This window comes from Myotis nattereri (assembly GCF_964212035.1).
Source record: "Myotis nattereri genome assembly, chromosome: 4".
Lineage (NCBI taxonomy): Eukaryota > Metazoa > Chordata > Mammalia > Chiroptera > Vespertilionidae > Myotis > Myotis nattereri.
In genome coordinates this window covers 1149162-1175625 of record NC_138079.1, presented here as the reverse complement: position 1 = coordinate 1175625, position 26464 = coordinate 1149162, and the positions used below count along the sequence as shown (strand labels likewise).

At 59.1% G+C, this 26464-nt stretch overlaps 3 protein-coding genes across 3 annotated transcripts in view; all 3 read right to left on the bottom strand.

Moving 5' to 3' along the window:
- Positions 1 to 554: 554 nt before the first annotated feature.
- MCIDAS (multiciliate differentiation and DNA synthesis associated cell cycle protein) lies at positions 555 to 6460 on the bottom strand (the record flags this gene model as incomplete). The annotated part of the gene is made up of 7 exons (XM_081088775.1): positions 555 to 1870; positions 2106 to 2216; positions 2598 to 2824; positions 3238 to 3307; positions 5957 to 6045; positions 6176 to 6269; positions 6344 to 6460. 7 exons carry the CDS (start codon positions 6458 to 6460, stop codon positions 1460 to 1462), a joined length of 1119 nt encoding a protein of 372 aa, XP_080944901.1. The 3' UTR covers positions 555 to 1459.
- Positions 6461 to 10586: 4126 nt separating this feature from the next.
- CCNO (cyclin O) lies at positions 10587 to 12832 on the bottom strand. The gene is made up of 3 exons (XM_081090415.1): positions 12308 to 12832; positions 11639 to 11824; positions 10587 to 11287 (listed from the first exon to the last, which is right to left on the bottom strand). Exons 1-3 carry the CDS (start codon positions 12656 to 12658, stop codon positions 10802 to 10804), a joined length of 1023 nt encoding a protein of 340 aa, XP_080946541.1. The 5' UTR covers positions 12659 to 12832; the 3' UTR covers positions 10587 to 10801.
- A 6288-nt stretch (positions 12833 to 19120) lies between these two features.
- Positions 19121 to 26464, bottom strand: part of DHX29 (DExH-box helicase 29) — a 36796-nt gene continuing 29452 nt past the window's right edge. Inside the window, exons 22-27 of the mRNA XM_081089692.1 lie at positions 24970 to 25106; positions 24238 to 24331; positions 22248 to 22547; positions 21385 to 21516; positions 20300 to 20396; positions 19121 to 19401 (exon numbers count right to left, since the gene is read on the bottom strand). Of these exons, the coding sequence (XP_080945818.1) occupies positions 19349 to 19401; positions 20300 to 20396; positions 21385 to 21516; positions 22248 to 22547; positions 24238 to 24331; positions 24970 to 25106 (813 nt within the window). The 3' untranslated portion in view covers positions 19121 to 19348. The remainder of the gene's footprint in view (positions 19402 to 20299; positions 20397 to 21384; positions 21517 to 22247; positions 22548 to 24237; positions 24332 to 24969; positions 25107 to 26464) is intronic.

Genomic DNA, 26464 nt, shown 5'->3' with positions numbered 1-26464 from the left:
ACTCCCTCCCTCTCCTTCAGGGGTTTATATATTCCTTAGTATTTCTCTCGCTGTTTCCTTAGTATCTGCTCTTTCCTTCGTATCTGTATTAGCGAGATTCTCAGTAACATGCAATGGATGGACAAATCTGATTTTTAAAACTCAGCTACAGCTAAATAATGCAAAACTGGTCATTTCTGCCACTAGTTCACAGGAGAGCTGCTCCCCACGACGCCCTGCCCCCCAAGAAATGGAAGATGCTTAAGCAGTGGAGCTGCCAATGGCCAACATAACAATTATAGGTCTGTAATCTAAATGGCAGCAAGAAATGTGTTTTTAAAAAATCCTGGCATAAGGCAAATAGAAAACATGCATATAAGATTTTTAACTTTTCAATCACTGAAGTTAATGCATTGTGGAAACACCAATCAAGGAGTGACAAGCTGAGTGTTTGTTTCTTGGGACAAGGTAAGGACTTTTTTTTTCCTAGTCCTGAACGTGTTAACATTATAGTTGAGCTGATATGAATTCTGAGCCATCCAGTGTGTATTTTAAGTTCATTTGTTAGACAAAATATGAGGAAATGTGGTCTCTTTTTATCACTTTTCCTTCTGAATGGCTAAATACAGATAACAGCACTTGGGGTGAACTGGAGGAGCCGGTTCTGCCCCTGCCCAGCTCCCGTCACCTGAGCCCTGTGCTCAGTGGGCAGCTGAGCCCCAACACAAGCACCCCCACATTAAGAACTGGGTTACACGGCTGCTCACATCATTTCACAACAGAGAAGGAAAAGGAAGCCACAGAAGAGCAGTCACAGGGCAGGCGCTGCCTGGCATGCATGTTTTTCTATGAAGGGGTCACAGCAAAACGGGTGTTAGGTGAAGGCCTGCCCCACTCTACCCATGGGGTCCATATAGCTTTACTTCTGCAGAGATTTCCACTCTTGGTTTCTGGCCAAAAATATGAACACTTCCATGTGGGATATGCACGTTCTTCAAACAGCTTACGTTTCTTAAAGTTTCCCTGTGGCTCTTCTGTTCAGACAACGCTGTGTGTAAAATGACCATAAACATTTACCATCGACGTTCCAACCAGACGTGTGGAGCCGCAGGCAAGTGGAGGGGGCGCTCCTCCTCCTGTTCCGGCCTCCAGACAGAAGTGCCAAACGTCACAGAGCCTCGGCGGCCGGGCTGAGTCCCAGGGACCCGCATGGCCGGCGCTCCGTCCCGTTTCCTGATGAAATGACTTCCCCTCGGAGCCTCCTCTCCCCTCACGAAGCCGGGGCACCTTCTCATTAGAAAACAGCCACGTGGCGAGGCCCCTCCGGCTCTAAAGCGCACAGTGTCACCGGCTGAAGCTGCTCGGCTGCTGCGCGCGTGTTCATGGTCGCACATCCACGCACGAGGCTCGCTGTGGAAGGGGCGGGACTAGAGCTTCTGCACCAGAACTCTGCAGCGCGCCCGCTCCTGCGGAACGAGGCTCAGCTGGGGACCCAGCGGAATTTGTAGCCCCCGCTGGCCGTCCGGATGGTGAAGGCGTTGCCCTGGGGGAAAGACAGGGTGCGGATGGTGCCGTGGCTGCGGATGGGGGTGCAGAAGGAGCCGCCCTCCTCCAGCTCCCCGCGGCTGCAGTCGGTGCGCAGCCCCCGGAAGGCGCCGTGCAGGAGCCCGGGCCGGGAGGCCAGGCCCCCGGGCTCCGGCTGCAGGCGGAGGCGCTTGGGGTCGCGGCTGCGCAGAGCTTCCTCGCAGCGCTCGGAAAGGTCCCGCAGGAGGGCGTCCACGTGCGCGCAGTCCGGCCCCGCGGCGCCCAGCAGCTCCTCCAGGCTCCTCTTGGCTGCGGCCTTGGGCAGGCAGGGCTCCCCGCCCTCCGGGGCCTGCGTGATCATCAGCTTCTGCAAAAGACGGAGGGGCCCCCTGGGGCCAGCGTGCTCTCCCGGGCCGGCTCGGACAGCTGGGGGGCTGCCCGGGGCGCACGGCACCTGGGCGCACCTGTGCCCCCGGACAGGGATTCGGCGGGCTCCCCACGGGCCTCTCCGTCCCCCACCAGCCGGGCCAACGCTGGAAGCGGGGCAGGTGCACAGATCGTCCCGACCGCCCGACCGCGGCGCCCGCTCTCGCGCCGCTTACGTCCAGCACCGACGCCAGGTGCCGGGTCCGACTGGCAAGTTCCTTCAGCCGCACGTTGCGCTCCCGGAGCGACGCGATCTCCTCCTGCTTCTGGGTCAGCGTCGCGTGCAGCTGCGGGAGGGGCCCCGGTGAAGGCGCTGCGCGAGTCCACCCCGGGGCATTCACACGGGCGAGAAGCCGAGTTCTCTGCTGTGACTCTAACATATTGCGCTCTCGGCCCCACGCACCTCCGCCCCTGGGCGCGGGCAGCTCCGACGAGCCCTTCCCTCGCCGGCCAGGACTCGCTCAGCGAGGGGCACTGGACGGGGACACCCGTCCTGCACAGGGAGGCTCCCGAATGCCGCGGCCCTGGAGAGCCGGGCGGGGCTGGACACTGAGGGGGAGCCCAGGAGCAAGAGCAGCCCCGGGAGCCGCCTGGGCCCCGGTCCCGAGGTCCCGACACATCCCCACCCTCCGCCCGCCCCCAGGGTCGTGGCCGCCGGCTGGCCCTACTTGGTTGTTCTCCACCAGCGCGTCCCCCAGCGCCCGCTGGTTCTGGTCGGCCAGCTCCCGCCAGTACTGCTCCGCCGCCCGGGGCGCGTCCCCAGGGCTAGGCAGGGGCGGCGGCAGGGCCCGCGGGTCCGGCGGGGGCGAGAGGCAGGGCCCGAAGGGCAGTGAGTCGCCCGGAGAGCAGGGGAGGTCTCCGCCGGCCGGGGGAGGCGACATCCAGGGGGCCGAGCCTGCGGGAGAGCGGGAGCTGGGCGCGCAGCCTCGGACGGCCCAGCTGGGGCCCGACGGGGGCCGTGCCGGGTGCGGGGCGCCGGGGAAAGCGGCCGCGCTCCGCGTCCTCCCCTCCCCACCCCGGTGCACACGGGCAGGTGCTCACGTCTGCTTCCCGAGCGGGTCTCGCCGGGGCCACACACCCCGCAGCTCTGCGCACCCCGTCCCTCTCCCTACCGGTCACCTCGCGGGCGGGGCCCCTCCCAGAACCCACACGCGATTCGTCTCCGTGGCAAGGCTGCGGCCCCCAGCGCCCCGGGGCCCGGACCTGTGTGCGCTGGGGTCGCCACCTCCGGACCAATGTCTGCACGAGGCTGGACGGGTGGGGACCCCGGGACCCCCCACCTATCGAAATGCCCGAGACGCCACGTGCCTGCGATGAGCTCGTCCACCGTCGCCCTGAAGTCCCGCAGGTCCCAGTCCGCCGCCTGCGGGCCATGGCTCTGCAATAAAGCGGAGGCGGGAGTCCGTGTCGCGAAGGCGGACGTGGAGCACCGCCGCTGTCCTCCCGGCCCGCGGGCATCTGCCCGCCCTCGCTCCCACCTGAAAACCAAAGCCCGACCCGAGGCGCAGGGCCCAGCAGGCCTGCACCGCCGCCATGGCGGGGGGCGGGGAGCGGGGAGCGGGGAGCGGGGAGCGGGGAGCCGGGAGCGGGGACCGCCAGCAGGGGCCGCAGGGCGCGCACCGCGAGCGTCTGAGTCCGGCCGGTCCCTCCGCGCTCAGAGCAGCGGCCCCGCCCCGCCCGTCCGCGCGCCCTCATTGGCCGGCCGCCAGCCAATCAGCGGCCTGCGCGCTCCCCGCGCCTGGGAACTTCCGCGCGGACTCACCCGGGACCCGCCTGGGGGCCGCGCTCCAGTCCCGCGGCCGCACCCGACAGCCAGCGCCGGGGGCCTCACGGGCCGTGACTCGAGCCCTGTTTCCCGCCGAGGCTCGGTCGCAGCCAGACCCAGCCCCGTAAAGGGAGGGGGAGGGGCGCTGGGACGTGGGCGCCGGAGATGCCGCGGAGCCCGGCCGCTTTCCTGTCCTGAAAAGTCGGGGTTGCCTCCCCCAGAGGCGATGCGCCCCAGCGTTTGAACTGCTCTCCCCGTGGCTCCTGCTGTGCGCGGGGCGCGGGCCGGAAGGGGCCCGGCACCTCCCCGTCACCTTAATCCCGAGCATTGGACTTGATAAAACGCCTCGCGCCACGTGGGAAACGCGGGGATGTGCCGGCTCCGCGATGCAGGGGGAGGCCCTGAGAGCTGCGCTGCCGCCACCTGCTCCGCGGGGGACGTGCGGCCGCGTGGGAGGCGGGCGTCTCCGTCCTCCTCCCTCCGCACCCCCAGCCCCGGCGTCCTAAGGGCAGCCTGGCGGAGGGGGCTGGTGTGGCGGGCGCCCGGGTGCCCGACCCATGTGGCTGACCGACAGGTTCCTTTACTCGGGCGTGGTCTCCCTCCAGCCCTTCGTGGCGCCATCAGGGCGTTTGTGAGAAGAGGAACTTACTCCGCCCGGACTTTGCAGACGGATCCAGAGCCAGGCTCCGCCGGGAGGAGGGGAACAAAGCCCATTGACAAGTCCTGACCGCAGAAGCCTGGAGGCTAACAGGAGGGGGGGCGGGGCGGGGGCAGGAGATGCCTCCGCTGCGTGTCCAGGTGTGACCCCTGCAGGCCTCCAGCACTCAGCACCCGTCTCTGTGCACGTCCCCCAGCAGGAGGGGAGGAGGCGGCCTGGGAAGTGTGAGGGGGCCTGGACGGGCCAGCGTCTCCCGAGGGGACCTTCCCCTCGGGTCCCTCCCCTTTGCGTCAGCTCCGTCTTCCCCAGGAAAAGTGCTGGACCTCCTGGGCGATGGGTGTGAGCTCTGCCCTCAAATGTTGAGTCCTAGCTCCCCAATGAGATAAAACCTGGCATTTCTCCACGTACAACAGCAGCACGCCCCCCCCCCCCCAACACACACACACAGACGGACACAGGACATGACATCAAGCGTGAAGCTCTCTCTGGGGGCACAGATCCAGGGGAGCCCGCTGGGCTCCCGTTACCCGCAAAGTAAACACCTGGAGGGAGGGCTGTGTCGCTCGGGTCAGAGGAAAGGAGCCCAGACTGTCTTTCCTTGTTGGAGCATCTTGATCTCAAAAGAACCGGGACCGGCCTCCGCGGGGCCAGCCCGCTCTCGCCTTCTGCCTGGGGCACCCACACCCAGGCCCCGGGCTCTGTCCCTCCGCGGAGGCCTGGGAGCTCTGCTCCACCACCTGCCCCAGTTGTGGGCCGTCCTGTCTTCGGGAGAGTCCTGTGCTGGGCCTGCCCACGGGCCCCTGGTGCGGGAAGCTGGCCTGGCACCCGGCGCTGCCTGCAGCCCGGCCTGCGGGGTCCTGGCGCGGCCTATCCCCGGGGAGCAGGCTGCCGCCGCCGCCAGGGCAGGGCCGGGGCGGGCAGTGTCAGCCCTGGGGAGCAGCAACGCGGGATGGAAATAGAAGACAGGTTTTGGGGGTAAAAGAAAAAAGTCAAACGCCTCTTTGTCCCCTGTGGGTAGGTAACGCGAGCCTTTATGGGGAGGAAATATTCCAGAAGCGCCCAACTGCCCCCGGCAGCCTCTGCAGAGTCTCTGAGTCTTCGGTTCCTCCGCCGCTTCCAACTCCGATAAACTCCCTCCCATCTCCATCCCGCGCGCTCCCCCCTCCACGCTCCTTGGATGCGGGGAATGAGATGGTTCACGGGAGGCCGCAGGGGACCGCGGGGTGGGGGCGGCGTGTCAGACGCCCAGCGAGGCACTGTGCCCCCCTCCCGCCCGGCCCCTCGGGGATCGGTCACCCCCTCCTCTGTCGCAGCTCCAGGGGAGGATGGAGGAAGAACAGAGACCCGAGGCGCGTCTGGAGCAGGAGCCCTGGGGAGCCCTGCCCTCGGGGAGCCCTGCCGGAGCCAGTGCGGCCCTGAGAACGGCCGGCCGTGGAGGCGCATCGGGAGGACGGGCGTTCCGACCCCCGAGGCCAGAGTCCGGCCCGCGCCCCCTCCCCCGCTGGCCAGACGGGCCTGCGCTTCCCCCGCAAGGGCCGGTGCGGGAGCGAACCTGTAGTTTGGGCGCCGCGGGCGGCGAGGGGCCCCGCTCGGGAGGGAGGTACCTGCGAGGCGGCCGAGTCCCCGGCAGGCGGCGCGTCGGGCCGGAGGAGCGAGCAGTCGGCGAGGTCCTGCAGGTCGATGGTGGTGAAGGCTGCACGGGACCGGGACACGCGGGCGGACCGTGAGCCGCGCCGGGAGGCGGACCCCGGGACGCAGCTCCTCCCCGCCGCGCGCGCCCACCGCCCAGCAGGGGAGCCCCCGGGGCGGGGCGACGGGCTCACCGGGCAGCGCCGCGGGCTCGGCGCCCGGGGGGTCCTCGTACACCGGCACCGGGCCGCCGCCGCCGCCGGGGAAGAACTGCCGCGGGGGGACGAGCTAGGCGGGCACAGAGACGGTGAGCGCGGGCCGGCCACGCAGCCCGGGGCCTGGGGACCCGCCCGCCCGCCCACCTTCCTCTCCGGCCGCCCGGGCTTGGCGAGGGCCCGGCCGCGCAGCTCCTGCATCCGGTTGGGGCAGATGCTGCCGAAGGCCCGGCGTCCCGCCGCGGCTCCCTCGCGCGCCTGCATCCCGCCTGCCGGCCCGCAGCCCGCGCTCCGCACCCCGCGCTCCGCTGGCTCTGCAGGGCCCGCGCGGCCGGGTGGAGCCAGGGGGACGGGGGTGCGGGGGAGGGAGGGAGGGAGGACCCCGCGCGGGAGGGGCGGCTCGCGCCGGAGGTGGCGCCGTCAGCCCCGGACAATCTGCCGCGGGCGGAGGCGTTAAACCCGACCCGGCGACGGCTTCCCTCGGGACCGCGAGCGCGGGGCCCGCGCCCGCCAGCGCCCTTTTGGCGAGTGTTGGCGCCGCCGCCTCCAGGCCGCGCCAAAGGGAGGCGGGAGGCAGGGTTCCCGGCGCGCGCGCCGCCTTCCCGCCGGCGGCGGGTGACACGCGAGGGCTCTTTCCCGTGTCCTCCCCACCGGCCGCGGAGCGGGACCTAAACGCGGTCTCCGGAGGCGGGCCCCGCTGCAGGGTTTGTGGGAGATGGGACCCCAGCGGGAGCCCGCCCATCACAGCAGCCCCTCCCCCAGGATCCGGAGGGAGCGCTCAGGCCTCGACGTGCGCTCACACTCGGGAACGGGTCAGAAGCTTAGGGCCCCACCCGCACCCCTGGCCCCGCACCCCCTGGCCCCGCACCCCGACTTTCCTGGCAGCAGCGCCTGAGCACAGCCTTTGAAGGGGGGGTCAGTAATAGAAAAGTGACACCTACACATTCTCCTCCAGTTTCAGAAAACGCCTCTGCGGGCAGCCCCTGCGCCTCCCGCCCAACCAGGCTCCAGGGGCTCCGCTGCAGCCCCTGCCCCCCCCCCCCGCCCCCGCATCTCCAGGTCCTTGGGTGAGGGGCTCTCTCGGGACCACTCTATGCATCTAATTTGAACAACTGACTCCTGTTGGGCACCTTGTGTCTTACACCTGGTAGTCTTGACAGTGAACTATCCTCTTTATTTGCACCTGTTACCTGGATTAATAAACAGGACCCCTGTTATTAGGGCCTAGCGAAGCTAGCGAGCCACATGCGGCTCTTTGGCCCCTTGAGTGTGGCTCTTCCACAAAATACCACGTGCAGGCGTGTAAGTACAGTGCGATTGAAACTTCGTGGCCCATGCGCAAGAGTTGGTTTTCGGCCTGGGCGAGTCTATTTTGAAGAAGTGGCCTTAGAAGTGGGGGGTGTCGGTTGGGCGTTGGGAGACTGGGGGGGGGCATGGGCGAGTTGAGTGAGCCAGTCAGTCAGCAGTCTCATTGTGCAATAGTTAGTGCTAGTCGCCTCCGCAAATCGCCCGCGGGTGACAAAAGATAGGAAACAAGTATACAAGACGAGTGTGGATGGGAGAGTTGGAAGGGGTCGACCTCAGCGAATTGAGGACGTTTTTAGCAAAGGCCAGCTTAGGAGTACCCTAATTAAGTTAATAACAATGTACCTACCTATATAGTTTAAGATTAAAAAATTTGGCTCTTAAAAGAAATTTCAATCGTTGTACTGTTGCTATTTGGCTCTGTTGACTAATGAGTTTGCCGACCACTGGCCTAGCGGGATGGAGAGTAATAACAGGACCCCCAGCGGGATGGAGAGTAATAACAGGACCCCCAGCGGGATGGAGAGTAGCCCAGGCAGAGCTGGGATAGACTTAAAGACGCTGGTCCCTCTGTAGGTGGGGGCACCCAGCTGGGGAGGCCAGTCAGCTGGAGTCGGGGTGATGTCCCTGGGGACCAGCCCTGCCTTTGGGGTCAGCGCCTGGGGATCAGAACCAGGCTCCACCAGGTCCATGAGCCAGTTGTTTAGGGAAAACATGGCTGACTTCAGGAGTGTTGCTGTGAAGTTGTGTCACGTGACTGGTGCTTGGCGGGATGGATTCATGTTGTTGTCTTAGGAGCCTTCCAGCTGCGCCTCAGCCTCCCACAGCCTGGTCCAGGCTCTGTCTCCTGAGCAGCCAGCCACTGGCCAGCCCATCCCTGCTCCCCTCCTCACTCCAACTTCCAAGCCTGCAAAGTAGGGGGGCTCTTAGCTAAGTTTCAGGGTGATCTCTACACATGGAGACCATCACCGACTTTCCAAAACAGGGTCGTTTTCCACCAGTGAGTTCCAAATCGGGGCAGAAAAATATGGGCGTTGTGCATGGACCATACCCTAGAGCAGCGGTCGCCAACCGGTGGTCCGCGGGCCACTGGTGGTCCCTGAGGTCCGAAAGGATGGCGGCCGCTGGTTTAAGGGAACCTGTGGCAACAGGACCTGAAGAGGTGACAACCTGAGTCCCCGCCTGGAGGGTTCTGGAACCAGATCACACAGACCTTGGCTGCGTGGTGGAGTAACGCTGCGCGGACAGCTCCTCCCCATCACACCGAGAGCCTGTCCCCTCCGCCACCCCCCTCCCGCCGGGCTAGGCGGGCGCTTTGGAATTTGGAGATGATATGACTTTATCCACCTGCTTCTTAATGTCACAGACCAGCCTCTCCTCAGTCGGCGTGGGATCACCACCTCCCTCTCCCCAGCCGAGGAGGGGACCCCCCTGCAGAGCCTGGTGAAGGGGCTCATCAGGAGGGAGGGGTGCTCCGAGGCTCAGGGCGAGGGGTCCCGACTGGGGAGTGCTTGGGGGCCTGGTGAAGAGAAGTGCAAGGAGACTAACTTTGCTTTGAGTTTGTTTGCATTTTATTTGTGCATATTGATCATGCATTTAGACTTCCTCTAAATGAAATAGAAAGTCTTTTTCAACCAGAAAGAAAATGGGAATAAACAGTATCACGAACAACAGTATGTTCACCTCCGGGTGATCAGGTTTTCCTGCACCTGCTTTATCGCTGTTTCTGTCTCCACGATCCCCTCCATTCACTGTGCAGGCTGCCCCCAGCCTCCTCGGAGACTTGCCACCTGCTGGGCCCCTGCTGGGGTTCGCCTGGGCCGTCTCATTCACCGCAGGCCTCCGCCCTGCACACAGTGCTACTGTTTCCCCCTTTTCACAGAAGATACTGAGACACAGTGATGAGACTTGCTTAAGGTCACCCAGCAAACTGACCCCAGAGCCCACTTGTGTAACTGGTACTTTATACCCACTGCCTCACAACCACCTCACGTAGGCTTTAAGCAGCCTGAGAGCATGAGTGTGTGTGGGGGGAGGATGGGGGTTTAATAGGGGGGATGAGGACACATTTGTAATACCTTAACTAATAAAGAATTTTTAAAAAATAAAAAAACAGCCTGTTAGAGGAGTGCAGCCACGCCCACTGCAGCCTGTGCGTGGGGAGCTGAGCTAGCGGCTAAGGGGGCCTGGAGGCAGATCTCCTGCCTCCTCCCCACCTGCCCCACTACTCACCCCTCCCTCTGCAGCCAGAGTCCTTCTCTGAAAACGAGAAAGGAGCCGCTGCCTCATGGGATTGGGCTGCAATAGGAATGCTGAGCACAGTGCCTGACCCTAAGCGCCCAGTGGTAGCCATGGTTACCAGGGTTACCATGATGCCAGTTAACCTGGCCTCACACATAGCAGGTGTGAGAAAAGCCTGGTTGCAGGCAGCAGGGCTGGGTTTGTGGTGGCCATTACTGCCCTGCAAAGCCCTGATTTCTGGCACCTGTGAGGGCGGGAGCGCTCCCTGCCCTGTGCGTGGGCCTGTCCAGTCCCAAGGCTTCCCAGACGGGCACTGTCGGCACCAGCATGTGCACCCTCCCCTTCTCCGCAGCATGGGCGGCTGTAGGCTCTAGTCTGCCGTACACCCCACCACACCCTCTGCACCCCTGGGTGAGCCATCCTCGTTCTGCGACAGGAGGGGGGGGGGAATGGAAATCACAGGGTCTCTGCCTACCAGTGACTGACTCACCTTATAACCGGAACCAGGTCATTTGGACCTCTGGTACCTGGTGGGGTTCTTATTGATTTTTGAGAGAGGAAGGGAGGGGGAAACATCAACGTGAGAGAGAAACAGCCAGAGGTTGCCGCACAAGGAACTGCGACCCAGGTACGTGCCCTGACCCCTGACTGGAACCGGCCAGCATGTGGTGTATGGGGGACGCTCCAACCAACCGAGCCACCCCAGGCTGACCTGGGCTCTGGTACAGACATGCCACCTGGAGCGGAGCTGGAGGGGGGGGGACCCAGATTGCTGTCTGTTGCCCAGGCCTTCACCATCCTCCTGGGACAAGCACGTGTAAGAGGGACATTCAGACAAACCAGGACAGAGACAGTGGCCAGACAGCCTGTTTATTGGAGAAAGGCGCTCTCCCGGGCGCTCAGTAAAATAAATAAACAACCAGACACAACCATGACGATCCTACACTATTTACAGCCCCACGCTCCGTGGGCCAACGCTGCATGCTCGCCCTCAAAGCAGAGGCAGCGGCGGCCCGCCCGGCCAGGGCACAGGAGGCCAAGGGCGACCTCATTCCCAGCTCAGCTGGGGCTCCGGGACAGGCTGCTCTCGCCCCAGGCCTGGAGGCGCAGCATGTGGGCGAGGGGCGCGCCGTTGATGGCCACCAGGAGCCGCAGCTGCGCCAGGCAGTCCTGCAGCTCGGGCTCAGGGTGCCCGCCCAGGCCCAGGTCCACGGGGCGCGGGAGCCCGAGCAGCCGGTCGGCCAGCGCCAGGCAGCAGATGGCGAGCAGGGAAGGGGCGTAGCTGCTGAAGGCGTAGTCGGCCAGGCTCAGCTCGGCCACGGCGCGCGCCAGCGCCTGTGCCTCCAGCGCGTGGGAGGCGGGGGCCTGCCCGGCGTCCACGCGCGCGTGCGTGAAGTGCTCCAGGAAGAAGCTGAGGGTGGGCGCGCCCAGGCTGAAGCTTAGCTTGTGCAGCACGATGCGCTCCAGGTTGCAGAGCTGCTGCCGCGAGAAGGCGCCGCCGCACAGGGCCAGGAGCTGCTCCACGCGCGGCGGGTGCACCTCCACCTGCAGCACAGGGCGCTCAGCCCCCGCCGCGGCCTCCAACCCGGGAGAAACCGGGGCCCCCTCCCTTCTAGCGAGATGGCCGTGACTTCCACGTGGTCACCTGGCCGAGCTCCCAAGACCTTCTCTACCTGCCGTCCCGCTGAGAAACGGGCGAGGGAGCGAAGGGACTAGGAGGGCACGGGCCGCGGGGACGCGCGCAGCCCAGCTCAGTGGGGGCGGGGGCGGGGGCGGGGCTAGGGCTGTGGGGTGCACCGGGTGCCGGCGTCTGCCCGGAGTTCAGGGAGCCCCGCGCGAAGCCGTGCGCGCCGGGAGAGCCCGCAGCCGGGCGGCCCGGGCCCCGCGGGCAGGTACCTGTTTGCAGGCGATGAGCAGCGCCGTGACCCCGAGCAGCTGGAAGCAGTCGGCGGCCACCGGCGTGGTGGCGAGGAAGCGGTCCAGGGTGTTCACCGCCAGGCACAGCGACTCGAAGGAGAGGCCGAACCGACGGTGCACGGGGATCAGCCAGCTGAGCAGCTTGCAGCGCGACTCCGCCGTGACCTGCGGGGGAGCGGGGGGCGGCGGAGCTGGGCGGAGAGGGGCTGGGGAGGCGCCGAGCGGGGGGACCGGGCAGCTCCGTCCCCCAGGAAGGCAGGGGGAGGAGGAAACTGCTGAACGCGTGTCAACTGGGAGCCCGGACCCGCGCCCGCCCGAGAGCAGCAGGCACCGCGCCGCCGTCTCGGCAATCCCGGGGGCGGGGGGCGGGGGGGGGGCGCCTCGCAGATGAAGAATCCAGCGCAGGATCGGTAAGCAGCTCGCGGGGTCGGCAGCCGCCCGACTCCCCCTACGAACCGTCTTCATGCCCCTGCCCCTGCGCCCCGCTAACCATTCGGGTCCCTGAAGCCGGCTCGGCCCCCTTCGCTCCGGCAGCAACTGCAGCCCCTTCGCTGCGTCGGGGCAGGGCCCGGCGGGGCAGGACCGGGGCTGGCGCGGGCCAGGGCCCGGGGGAGGAGGGCGCCGCCGGAGGGCTCCACCGACGCTCACCTGCGGCTGCCGCGCCAGCGCCTCCCGCGCGTGGAAGTGACTCTCGCGCGCCTTGCGGAAGGCGTAGCAGCTCTGCCCGTAGTCGCGGAAGGTCCGCAGGTCCAGCTGCACCGGCTGCCGGGCCGGGCCTCGCGCCCGGGGCGCCGCGGGGCTGCCTGCGCCGTCCGAGCCGGAGCTGGGGGACGCGAACAGGTCGCCGACGCCCGAGTCGCCGGGGGGTGAGCGCGGGCGCAGCGGCTGCTTCCTCCGAGGGCGCGGGCGCCCGAGCTTCTTCACCGGGGCGCGCGGGTACCGGCCCTTGTCCCCTCTCCCTGCCCCGGCGGCGGGGCTGGCGGGGCACGGGCTTCCCATGCTGCGGCCGGGCCCCGCTGCTCTGGGGCTGCGGCGGGCAAGGAGCGCGGGCGAGGGGCGGCGAGGCCCTAAGTACCGCCCGCGCCTCCCTCCACCACGCCCCCCGCCTCTCACTGGCTGGGCCCGGCGACCGGCAGCCGCGCTTTCCCGGCTAAACTACCGCCGGCGCCGACCGAGAGCCCAGGAGGAGGGGCCGCCGCGCCGCGCACCCGCCCGCGCGTCCCGCGTTACCCGGGCAACCAGCGGGGTCGCGGCAGGAGGCGCCGGCGGGGGGCGGTAGTGCCGGTGGAGAGAGCGCGCCAGGTGAGCGCAGCATCCCGCTGAGCGGCTGCGCGGCTCCGGAGAGGAGATGGTCCCGGGGACACCTCCCCGCCCGGGCCGGGGCTCCGTCCCTCCGGCCCCGGTGGTCCGGCCCCTCCCGGTCGGATCCAGGTGGTAATTTTAAGGTCCGCCCAGGAGCCCCACGCGAAGGCAGCAGCGACAGACCGTCGCGGGAGTTTTCTGCAGGGACCGCAGTTCCCCGATCCCGCTGCGTGTATGGTTTGGTGAAGGCAGGACCCGCGTAGCCTGGTCCCTGCCAGCGCCCGGCTCTGCCCGGCTGTTGTCTGGCGGCCGGTCCAGCCCGAGGAGCCTCGGACCGCGTCCCCGCACTTTGCACCCTGCGCCCGGAGGCTGCAGCGGTTTAGAGACAGCATTGTCCGAGGGCTTTACCGAATGGCCGCCACCTCCTCCTCCGCCCCGGCCGGCCTTTCCTGGTTCCTCCTGCTTCCCGTCCTGAGCCTTCGGAGGGGCCGGGTCCTCGGAGGAAGTGGCCCTCCCTGCAGGGGCGCAGAGCTCAGGGGTGGGGGCTGGGGGCGTCTGGTGCGGGAGGGACCACTGACCCCCGTTCCCTGGGCCCTGCTGGCTGGCCCGCAGCTTCCGGGCCTGGGAGAAATTGGGCCCTTTAGGAGACGGGCACTGGTGGCCCAGGTAGCATCGGGGAGCCGTACAGGCATGTCCCCGGGCAGAGCGCCCACCGCCATGGCCCCCCCCCTCCCCCCCGGAGGCGGAACCACTAGGTGCCTTCCTCCCCCTCCCAGAACAAAGGCTGCCAGGTGCAGGTAATCAGAGTGTAAATCTTTGCGCCCAATGGAGTAGGTGTGAGGTGGTACCTTCTGGAGATGCAGCTGAAAGAAAAAGGACCCATCGGGCTCTGGGCAGTGTCACCCCATTTCCCTGTAAGTCTCCAGACCTCAGAGTGTGGGTTGTAACATGCGAGCTGAGCTAAGAATCACCTGTGTTTCAGAACAGAGGCCTGGGCTCCCTCCTCCTCTCAGGCTGTTGTGGGGACCTCTCGCTGGGGAGCCATGGAGGGAGGCACCCTTACATGGGTGAGGAGGGAGAACCCGGGATTCTGACTTTCCATTCGGGGGATGGCCAAGCAGGACAGTGGAAAGAGCGCAGAGGCCACGGTGAGGTGGGAAATGTCCCCCTCGTGGCCTTCAGGGAGCTGCTCCCTGGTAAATGCAGGTGTCAGTACTTGCCTGGAGAGACAAGTGCTATTTGCTATCGTAAACGCAGTCCTTGGTGAATGTGAAATGGTGGGGCCACTAAAGCTGTCCTCGGGCAGTGAGCACTGTTCCCCCTGGCGAGAGCCCGCACAGCACAGGTGCCATCCTGTAGCCCCCTGTAGGCGAGGCTGGGGGCCTTGGGGAAAAGGCCTTGCTCCCCCAGTGTGTGCCTGTGGCTCCAGTTAACCCCCAACGGGGTGCCCAGCTCTGGCCGGAGGAGCTGTTTCCAGGACAGACACTGGTTATATTGCTCTTTGCTTTGTTGCGCGTCACAGATGTTTCGTTTTCACAAATTGAAGGCAAGACCTTTCACCAGCAAAAAGATGACCAGGCGGGCCGGGTCAGAAACAGCCAGCAAGGCCGCGTGGGCCCTGCCCTCACAGAGCGGCCAGGCAGTGGGAGGCAGACCGCTCGTCATGTTTTTTCAGTGATTAATGGGCGGTAAGGACTGTGCTAGAGCAGTGGTTCTCAACCTTGGCTGCACATTAGAACCACCTGGGAATCTTTTTAAAATCCTGATTTCTGGGCCTCATCCTCCGGAAATTCTGTTTCTTTGTGATGGGGTGAGGCCACAACATTAGTAACAAAGAACCAGAATTTCCGGAGGATGAGGCCCAGAAATCAGGATTTAAAAAAGATTCCCAGTTAATGTGCAGCCAAGGTTGAGAACCACTGTGATAGAGGCTCTCCTGGGTGTAGGGGTGACATACCATACTGTACAGGACACCTGTTCAGCTCAAGTGAGAGATGGAGAATAAACGTTTAGTATGTTCCAAATACCGCATGGGACACATTATACTAAAATTATGTTTTTCTGAAATTCAGAGATGGCATGGGGCATACTTCCACCCAAAGGTTCTGTTGTTTAGCTGACATTCGAATGTAACTGGGCCTCCTGGCACGTGGCAGCCCCGCCTGGTGCCCTGGGAGCCTGGTAGAGCTGCTGGCCCGGGCGGGCGGTAGGTTCCCAGCTCAGTGCAGGTTCCGCTAACACAGAGTGTGGGGTGGAAAGAGGAGGAGGGGGATTTGGGCGGGAGTGTTCTCACAGCGGAAGGGGATGTGGGAGGTCAGAAGCATGGGTCCTGCGGCCGGCCTGAGCACAGGCCTTGGGCGGGAAGCAGGGAGATGAGAGCTAATGCTCAGGCAGACTTGCTGTGCCCGGTGCTGTCATGCTCTGTATGTGCATTGTGCCCACTGACTCTCCAGACTGTGCTCTGAGGTTGACTCTGTCTTGTCCCCATTTTACAGAAGAGAAAACGGGGGCTTAGAGTCACGTGCCCACGGGCCCGCAGGCAGTAGGGCAGAACTGGGCTCCTCAGCCAGCCTGCTCCCCGTCCCATCACCGCTGCCCGTCCCATCACCGCTCCCCGTCCCATCACCGCTCCCCGTCCCATCACCGCTGCCCGTCCCATCACCGCTCCCCGTCCCATCACCGCTCCCCATCCCATCACCGCTCCCCGTCCCATCACCGCTCCCCGTCCCATCACCGCTGCCCGTCCCATCACCGCTGCCCGTCCCATCACCGAGGTGCAAGTCCTGAAGCCCCAGTCGCGCAGAGCCTTGTTTGCTACAGTAGATGTTTGGACTTCCCCGAAGCCATGCAGGCCAGACCCGGGGGGGGGGGGGCGATCTGTCCTTTGCTTTTAAAGATCCCTGTGGCTGACCAGCCGGAAATGGAGTGGAGGGGGCAGGACGAGGCCGTCTGCGTGCAGTTTTGGTGGTATGAACAATGCGGCCCAAGTTAAGGGCTTTTTCTTTGCCCTCTGAAAGGTCTTTAAAATTAATTCCTGTTTTCTAATCTCTCTGGGACCTGGGCCAATGCACCGTAAAGGCAGTAGGTAAACCTAAAACACTTAAAAAATGTCAAACCTAATTAAACCCAGGCTTCTCTAATGAAAGCTGCTTAGCCCTGGGCCCTGCTGCGTTTCAGGTGCGAGCTAGGAAACCTGCCAGGGAATTCATATCATGGAACCAAGGTGCCTTTTGCTTTCTTTCCCAGTTTGGCACTTCGGTTTCAGCCGAAAGCACCCACCCGGCCTGAACAGGAAGAATGCATTCGCTGACAGTACCTTTTTTTTTTAATCAAACAAAACACGTAGGTTGCTACCTAGATGTGGACAACTTTGTTAGCACCTCAAATGATCCAACTCAGGTTTGATTGCCACTAAAAACTGTATTTACTTAAGACTGTATTTTCTATTGATGTACTTAAGTGCCTAAGTTGAGAAGTATTTAAGGTACTGGAAGTCAGACTAGTTTTGCTGGTATTTAGTAAAACAAAGGACAGGAATTTTCAGCACTTTCTTAAGGGCAGACATTTGACTTACGTCTAAATGTCCGCCCGAATCCACGCCTGGGGAAAGGGCCATCTCTGTTACCTGCCACTTTGCCAAGTTCATCATGGGTTCAGTAGACACGCTCAAGACCATTGCTTCCCCACCCCCATCCCCTCCACACACGTGCTCCCTCTCCAGGCTCACACCACCTGTGGCAGTCTGCCTGGCACAGGTGGTGTCGTGTGATAATAGGGCCCTCAGCTCTGGAGCCAAACTCCTTGGGTTCGAATCCTGGCTTTAGAGCAGCCAAGCTCCATAAACTTCAGCAAGTTACCCGTGACACAGTTCTGAGGGCTCGACAAGGCAGGCCATGTGCTCAGCGTGGTGGGCTGCTGCTGCCGCTCTGCTTTGTCCGGGCAGATACGTCTCCTTTTGGGAAGAATACCTGTCTCTCAGTGCGTTGATGAGTCAGTTATTGGTTAGCAGACAAGAACTTTAAATAATCATAAGTATGTTAAAGAAAACACAGGGCGAGGTGGGTAAAAAGGACAGAAAGGTAAGAATTGCATCAGAGACTTGAAATCTATAAAAAATCACCAAATGAGCATGTCATTGAAAACCATATCATCATAGCATAGCACTCACTGGATGGCTTCAACAGCAGCCTGGGTACAGTGGAAAACAGCATTAGCGACACCAAGACAGACCAACAGAAACTGTCAAACCCGCCTCACAGAGAATAGTGGGGGGAGGGGAAGTGAAGAACATAGAGCAACATGCATGACTTCGGTGTTAGACCCTATCTTAGTGATGGCGAGCCTTTTGAGCTCGGCGTGTCAGCATTTTGAAAAACCCTAACTTAACTCTGGTGCCGTGTCACATATAGAAATTTTTTGATATTTGCAACCAGAGTAAAACAAAGACTTATATTTTTGATATTTATTTTATATATTTAAATGCCATTTAACAAAGAAAAATCAACCAAAAAAATGAGTTCGCGTGTCACCTCTGACACACGTGTCATAGGTTCGCCATCACTGCCCTATCTAGTCCCTCAGCCGCTCCATCGGCCTGGCTGCCCTGGCCCCATTTCCCTAAGTGAGCATGTTCTGTCAACCCTTTCAACGGGGCGGTCTCTTTCATTCCAGGAGCCCATGTCACGTGAATGCAAAAAGCACCCCTCTCCACCTTCTCTGCTGCCCTCCCCACGGCCTTTCCGCTTGGTGCCCATATTCTCCTTCAGTCCGTGGTTGGGTCAGGGTCTGCGCTAATGTGATCCTCACTCTCTGCTGGTTATTTCTCTTTAGTCTGCAGATGAGTGAGGGTCTTCCCATCCTGAAATACCTATTTCCAACCTGTTGTGCTGTTTCTTCATCACATCTGTAACTGGTACTCTACCTTTGCATTTGTATTTGTTCCCTACAAGTCATGCTGTGTGACTGGGAGTTAACACAGGCCTCACGGCGAGGTCTTGGAAGGCCTGCTTGTGAGGGGGCTCTGGGCTGGAGCTGGAACTGGCTCTGGAGGCGCCCCTAGTTTTCAGGTAACTCTTTTGCCTGCTTGGGGCGCTGAATGCCTCCCTTCCTCTGGGAGTCTGGAGTTTGCATAGCTACGGCTTTGGTCTTTGAGCCTCAGGCGGGCTTCCCTGGGCAGGCACTGCATGTGTAGGAGCCTCTGCGTGGGTTCCTTCAGCTTCCAGGTGACGTGGCTTCTCCCTGGTTGATCCTGTGGAATATCCTTCCTCTGGTCCTCCAGCCAATCACTGACTGTGTGGGCAGCTGTGGGACCCGACAGTGTCCCTCCTTAACACCCTTTGTTCAAACTGCTCCCCAAAGGCTGCTCTGCTCATTAACCCCGTAGTCTTTCTTCATCCACAACATCTGTCAGTGATCTCACTCCAGCTTTCCTCCTCCCCCTCCTGCGCTCATTCAGCAGGCCTTGCCGAGTGCCTGTGGGCAACTGTGCTCTGGCACATCAGTGCGTGTTCCTAGCAGCACATGGTCTGTGGGGAAGACAGGAGGAAGCAGATGGTTCACGCTGACGGAGTCCTGTGCTGTCGGCGGCATTAAAGGGGCGATGCGCTTCAGAACGGTGAGCGTGAGTCAGGAGGGAGGCCTGTGGAGGAAACATCACAGCAGGAGGTCGTCTGTTTGGATAAGAGCCAGAAGCAGTGCACCCAACAGAGAACAGCTCATGCAGATGTGTAAAAAGCCACTGGGCCCTGGCAGTGTGGCTCATTGGTTGGGTGTCATCTGTACAGGGCGAGGTCTCCAGTGTGATTCCTAGTCATCCGATGCCCAGTAGGGGGCATGCAAGAGGCAGTCCCAGCAGTAGCATCTGCCCCCAACAGCACCACCACCTCTGAGCTTGGTGACAGGCTCTGGGCCCGCTGGTGTCCATGAACAGTGCCTTTCTTCAGTTTTATTTTGAGTGTCAAATCCTCAACACTCACTTCTCCTGTTGTTCCTTATGGAGCTTTACTTCCAGCTGGTGTGGAGCTCATTTTCTCTGCTGGGCAAAGGCGTCTAAACGCTCCAGGCGGCAGCGACTGAGGGAGGATGCGGTGGGACCCAGGGATCATCACGGAGTCGCACACGGCCCTGCCGAAAGGCACAAAACGACGTGGGAAACATGGGTGGCACCAAAGAATTTATTGTAAATGTGGTGGCAAGTACAATGGGGACAATCGTCATTGAAGAGGAACTAGAAAATTACGCGTTTAAAGCTGTGCTTTTCCCGCCACCTCTGCCGTGGCGAGCACCACGGTCTACGTCCTGAGAACCTCCCGGGACGGTCCGTGTTCACATCACTTGACGGCTGTGTCTTCATCTGACATTTAAAGCAGTTAACCATGAACTTCAGTTTCAATTATTCTCTGTTTTTATCAATTCCGTAATGATCTGTAGAATCTTGTCATCTGAGTGGGAGAAAAACACCATGAGCAAATTCATCACTGGCTAGTTTTCCAATGTATCCACAGGAAAACCACAGGTATCCCTCATTAAAAAACGCCTTTACATTAAAATACAAAATGAACACCAGCAATATTCACTATGAAACTACAGATGCCTATGTAATCTGTCGCCCTTCAAGTGCTGTTTGAATAACTGCCATGCTTATGCTCAGGCCAGAAGAGATGATGTGATGCGCTCAGTCCTTCCAGAGGCCTCACTGACCACAGCTCCCTGAGACAAGGCTGCTGGCTGTTTCCCTGGCTCAGCGCGGAAGCTCCCGTGTCTGCATGTTTATCCCAGGACACCGCACTCAGGGAAGCCCCACAGAGGTGCCAATGGGAGTGACAGACCCGCTACACAAGGATCCACATTCCAGGGAACGAGACAGACAAGAGGCCACGGTATTTGCTAAGGTTTTGTTAACAGCGGCTTCTCCGAGCAGCTGTTCTGATGTTGTGACTTCCGAAGACTCCCAACCGCTCTCTAGGTAGCTAAGGTGACCCTGCGCAGACAGAAATGCTCTATTCTACTAGACGCTTCAATATGAGAGGGCGCTGGGTTTGATGGCTGCAGCGGGAATTCTGATAATGGGGCCCAGGGCCTGCCAGTTAGGTTCCTGGGGAGCGGTTCTGGGGGGTTCAGAGGCATAAAAAACCACTCACTTGATACAAGGGGAATAGTTTACACAAGAGAATAATTAGGTTTGAACAACTGTTTATGAGTCAGATGGAATTCAGCATTAAATAAATTTTATTAAACTATTTTTAATCACCTGGAATTTAAGACTTCAATGTGCCACCCAGTGTACGCCAATACTTAAAAGTATACTGTTTCCTACCTACATTATAATCACACACTTACTTTCAAGGGACATCTTAGGATTTTCAAGCTTTTTTCTTAGAACAGAATCAATGAGAACTCTCAGCTGCTTGAAAATGACAGCTATCTTCACAGGGGCCTGTTGGGAGGAAGTGATAAATTGGACAGAGTTAATCCTGGGAGCGTGAATGTGTTTACATAAATCAAGATAAGCACGTATACCTTCCGCTCTGCTCAGCACATCCTGACTAACATAGAAAATTATGGGAAAAACACAGGCAAACCACTTCCTGTGGCTAAACTATGCAAACTTCAGTTTCCTTGTTAAGTATCCATAAACTTGATGGAAATTTTAAAAACAGCTTCACTGAGGCACAGTTTGCAAACCATCAAGGTTCACTCCCTGTTGAGTGTACTATTCATTCCGTGACGTCGGGGAGCCCACAGCTGCGCCGCTGTCACCAGGGTCCCGCGGCAGGACATCCGCCGCCTCGGCCTTGGCGAACACTGCACACCCTTTCCAGGCTGCATTTACCATGTACTGGCTTCTCCGGTCTTAGACTAGCCGCTGCCTGGCACAGCACAGGAGAAGGTCGCTTAGTTTAAACGGGTCAGTGCTGACGGGGTCACGGAGAAATAACCTTATTGCTGGGAGCATTGGTAACCCTAGTTTTTCCAGAGAATGCGACAACATGCAGTGAAAGCCATGAACCTCTCTCTTCATAGGGGGTGCAATGCAGCGGGAGGAGCGGGGGGCTGAGGACCAGGCTCTGGTTTAAGTCTTCTCTACAGCACCATCGTGCCATGTAGGAGGTCCCTGACTTCTCCCTGAGCTCAGGTGCGGATCCTCAGGAAGGGAACTGGCCAGGCGAGGAGGCGTGCTCTCTGGGCGCGTCCACGTAAAGGCAACCAGTGAGGCGCACGCCCGGCAACTGTAATCGTTACTGAGGATGGGCGCAGTCTGTGAGTTCCCAATTTAACAGATTTAAAACCAGACAGACAGGATAAAATAATCTTAAGTCAAATTATAGGAAAAAATGATGCAAATGCCAAAATTTAAAAACAAATCCACCTCAACGGCACAGAAGCAGGACTTGAGTGCGGCCAGCGCGCTGGCGTGGGCGTACCTGGAAGTGGATCCAGCCGTCCACGGAGAGGAGCCGCTCGCGGTGCTGCACCTCGATGTCCCCGCCGAACAGCAGCACCGGGAAGGGGCTGATGAGCGTGGTCTCCCTCAGGTACACGCGGGCGTACCTGACCTGCACACGAGGGAGGAGGGAGCCGTCACAGCTCACGCCAGCATCTATGCACCTGGTTCGCATGAACCCTTGTCATAATGGGGGCACATTTTCAGTTATAAGTTTTGTGAAGCTGCATGTTTACTTTCTCATGTGCATCCTTTGCCAACTGTATAGTAATCGCAATCACCCCTGTGCACTTAGCCCCTTGAAGACATTTTAACACTAACTGCAGGGCCGAGTTACAGGACAGGCAAAAGTGGGTCTACAGCTGTGCGTACGCGAGTCACAGGGCTTATTCTTGTTATTACTTACTTATCGTAGTGTTCTCCATTCAAACTGTAACCCTACCTTTGCTCCAGCCGTGTGCCTTGGATAAGTGCAACTATCAACGAGCAATTTTATAAGGCTAATGCTGTCAAACAATTAATTATGCAAAAATGAAATGATTAAGTTTCAATGTTCAGCTAATGCCATTGTTTTACATTAAGGTCAATGATATGCTGGAAGTTGTTAAGCCAGTACTGGATCCTCGCTACTTGAACAAGCTTGGCTTCTGTCTTTATTTCACGTAGAAAAGATGATGCTGATCACGTAGAACCTTAATGTTTTCTTTCATTAACGAATAAGAAATGAACAGCTCGAACAGCTTGATGTGAGAACCAAGTATCACACCCATTGGGCGCCCTCACTTGTTATGACTGACTTTCAGCACAGCGCCCTGCGTGCTGGCGGTAAGAATGAGCACCCACCTTCTCCTGGTATAGGAGCCACCCGTAGGTCTGCAGGTCCCGGTTCACGGAGGACGGGTGCACCTGCGCCTTGCCCTGGGCCGTCTCCACCATGCAGGCCAGCTTCTCGGTGACGTCCACGGACCTGGTGCAGAGGATCTTGCCCACGCTGTCCGAGAGCCCCGCGGCCAGCACCGCCTTCAGGAGGGCGACCTCTTGGGAGGAAAGGGTCTGGGTGGCCTTGCTTCCTTCCCAGCCGTTAGAGGTGGACGCCGAAAACCCTGCTGCCTTCACCAGCCTGATCAGTTCCTGCTTCACGTCCTAGATCGGTGTAGGTGGAAAAGAGACGTGATCAGACCTGATTAAAATAGAGACACTGCCAGATAACCTTGGAATTCACATTCCTGTTTCCTGTCAAAACCGAGAAGATGCGAGATGCTTTAGTTTACTGCAGCCCAGATTACATTAGAAAGAAAAAAAGATCCTGGAAAGTCAAGGATCAATGAGTCATCTGTTACCACCACCCTGGGACCTGAGTCATAAACACATGCATGTCTGCCTGGGACTGTCCCCTTCACTAGTGATTTCCCTCCGATGCTCCCCCGTGAGGACGGTCACACAGAGAACAGGAGGGGGAAGCCTAGAGGAGCCCGGACCCGAGACTGCCTGGGCCTCTTCATTTGTCTCTGGGAGCCTCACCTTCATTCCCTAAGAACTTCGACTAAGTTTATTGATGGCAACTTCATTTCATCTACAGCTGTGACCTACCATCTTTTTCTACCTTTGATAGTCCAATCAGCTAAAATTCTACAGGAAGATGAGCACTTTTCAAAGCAAACAGGATACAAGTGATTAAAAGGTGACGTTTACATTTAGGATTTCCTTTAGGTTTCCGGTTTGGGCCCAAGGGACTTTGCATCTAGGGAGGAAAGATCAACAGACAGCTGCGGTCCACGCAGCCCAGGCGGAGAAGAAAGGCTCTTGGAGGAAGGAGGCGGAGGCGGAGGCGGAGGCGTGGACACAGACCAAGCAGAGCTGCGGGCTCCCGCACCCTCGTCCCCAGCCTGGCTCGGAGGGGCTGTGACTTCAGTTACCCCTTTCTCCGCTCCGAGAAGGCTGATTCCACAGAGGAAGTCCCTGCTATCACCCCTGCAGTGAGGTCATAAAAAGTGACTGCTCAGATTAATGGGAAGAAATGTTTTTAACCATTTACAGTCCGAGCACAGAACAGAGGAACCAGGTGAGGCACACCCACAGGTTACTTGCCTGATGCTTTTACGGCGATGGCACTAAACACCATTCCCCAAGGGCCAGGAACAAAAGGTAAGCATGTGGAGCCCTGCCTGTCAGCATCACCTGTTTTTTCACTTTCACTGCACACGCGTTCTCTCTGTCCTCCCACACAGTCCAGCCTGAGCCTCTCTGCTGCTCTTTCCCAAGAGCAGACTGACACGCCTGCTCACAGCCAGCGTGGGCACACGTTGCCCAGGTGCCCTGCCACGGACAGCATCCCACACTGTAGCCAGGGAGCTGCTGACAGGCAGGGACATGTAAGAATTTCATCTCAAGGAGCCAGAGCTCTTAGGAAAGTGAATGCTTCCTAGCCCGGAGCATAAAATGCACGTCATCCCCAAAACAAGGAAGCACAAAGTCTGCTCAGGCTGCGTGGCCAGGACTCGGGAAACCTGAGGGGCGCCCCTCTCACTGTCCGAAAAAGGGACAGTCTGATTAAAAAGCACCCACAGAGGCCTGGAGCACGGGAACCATGTAAGCCACCAGCTTCATGACCTCTATGAGAAGCAGCACTCCCCGATCACGGGGGAAATGCTGGGAACTGGCTCGTTACGGAAACTGCCAGGTGAGGGAGCAGCAACCTTCACCCTCATGTCCCTGTACAAACGGTGTCTCAGGAGCGGCTCAGGGGCAAGTGCCAGCTCTCTTCTAGGCATTTCTTCTTCCAAAACAAGCGGTCACTCAGCCATGCCCCGAGTTAGACCTGCGGGAGACTCACCTCCAGGGTGAGCAGGGATGTTCTGTTGAGAAAGTTCCTCCGGCAATAAGCCACTTCAGAGCGAGGGCCGCCTTCCTGCCGCGCTTTCTTCCACCTACACAACAAAATGACCAAGGGCACATGTTTTCCTTGCAAACTCTCCTTCTCAGAGGTACTAATCAAATGATTCTTTAAATTAGAATCATTTAAGAAGAGGAGGAGTCTTGCTTGTAGGAGCCACCAACTGTACTTAAGAATTTTGACTTCCCAGTTACATGGCTCAGTGGTTAAGCCTTGACCTATGGACCAGACGGTCACGGTTCAATTCCCGGTCAGGGCACATGCCTGGGTTGCAGGCACGATCCCCAGTGGGGGGTATGCACGAGGCAGCCGATCAATGATTCTCATCATTGATGTTTCTATCTCTCTCTCCCTCTCCCTTCCTCTCTGAAATCAATAAAAATATATTTAAAAAAAATGTGACCAAAAGACATTGTTTTCTGTTTATGCATAACAATAAATTAATTTCAAATACAAGGTAATACACATATATTAATATGAAGTACATTGTTCTTAAATTTTTGAAAGGATTATAAAACTATGAATCTATAACGTAACTAATTATACCTTGAAGGATGATATAACTAAAAATAAAACTTTAGAGATGGATTTAAATCCTTTTAATTAAAGGCTCAGGCAAATTTCTAAAAAGGAAATCGCCCCAGGCTCGACAACACCCCGAGCAGCTCTTACCCTAGATACGCATTGTAGATGGTCAGGTGGTCGGAATTGGCTGTCGCCAACGCCGACTTGGCAAGGTCCGCTTCATCCTTCCTGCCGATGGGCGTGATAAAGGGAGACTTCTCGGTCATGACTGCGGCTAGCGTGGCCTACCAGAGAGCAGACCAGCGTCACAAGGGAGCGCCTCACAGCGGTCTGCGAAGGGGCACATCTCACAGCCGCACTGCAAGTGCATGTGTCCTCTTTCCAGTGCCCGCACGCCCTCCAGTCCCACAATCGCTGGCACACTTCCATTTTAGCTGCTTTTGTTTCATTAGATGGTGTTAAAAAAAGTCACTGAACTTGTATGCAATCTCTGTGAGGCAGTATCACCAGAATCAGAGATAAAAGAAATGGAATGGTTGAGTGATCTGTGGCTGTCACAGTGAGAAGCGATCCCAGAATCACAGCTCACACATCTCGACTTGAGCCTGCTGAATGCCCACTGCCTGCAACGCTCCTTAAACACAGGTGGGGCAAAAGCAGGTTGACAGCGGTTCGTATGGGAAACGACACAATAAAAAATAACACAAGAATAAACTCTGTTTTACGTACTCACAACTGTAAGCCTACTTTTGCCCCGCCCTGTACTTTTAGGATAACGGGGCTACAGGACAACCCACTTGTTGTTGCAGCCCTTCAGGTCGGCTATGGGCCCTCAGCACGATTCTGGTGAGTTCCCACCCCTGATCCCAGAGAAATGGGACAAGAGGAAGTCAGCTCCCTGTTCGGAGAGCAGTCTGGGTGAGCTGTCCAGGGGCGGCGCAGCTGGAGAAAGCTGGAGAGCTGGAATTGCCCGGAGACAAAGGAGCCCAGAGAGTCCAACACAGACACGAATCTGGTCAACTCAGGGGCAACTCGAGAACGCAGAGCTGTCGGTAACGCTGGTGCTGGGGTTACAGGCTGCACTTTAATCTACAAAGTGTGATGCCTGTGGCAGAGCGAAAGCACAGAGCCATAACCAGAGAGGGAAGGGAGACAGCTCCTGATTTTATGTAGGGAAGTCCAATGGGTCAGAGCTCCCAAGAACTGTCGGGACACAGCGGTTTTCGCCTGGGGCACCGCACGGAGGTTTACACGTTCTTAGCCGGGCACTGACCTTCCCCACAGATCGTCAAATAAAAATGACAACAGCCAGCACAACAGCCACCTGGTGGGAAGAGATCAAAACCCTACCCATCCTCCGTCAGGCCAGCACAGTACACTGGGTGCCGCCAGATTAGTGATTACTTTGTATGTGCCAGGAGGTGAACAAGGCTGAGAACCACGGGTCTACGACCGATTCAATTAAATAAATACCTCCAGTGGGATGTTTCATAGACAAAGTTTAGACAAGCCAAACCCACGTATAAAACAGTGCCTATAGCGTGTGTAAGTGGATGGATAAGTATGTTTTCTTGTATGTAGGTTAAATATTAAAGTCTCATTAAGTCTGGTCAGTGTGGCTTAGCTGGTTGAGCATTGTCCC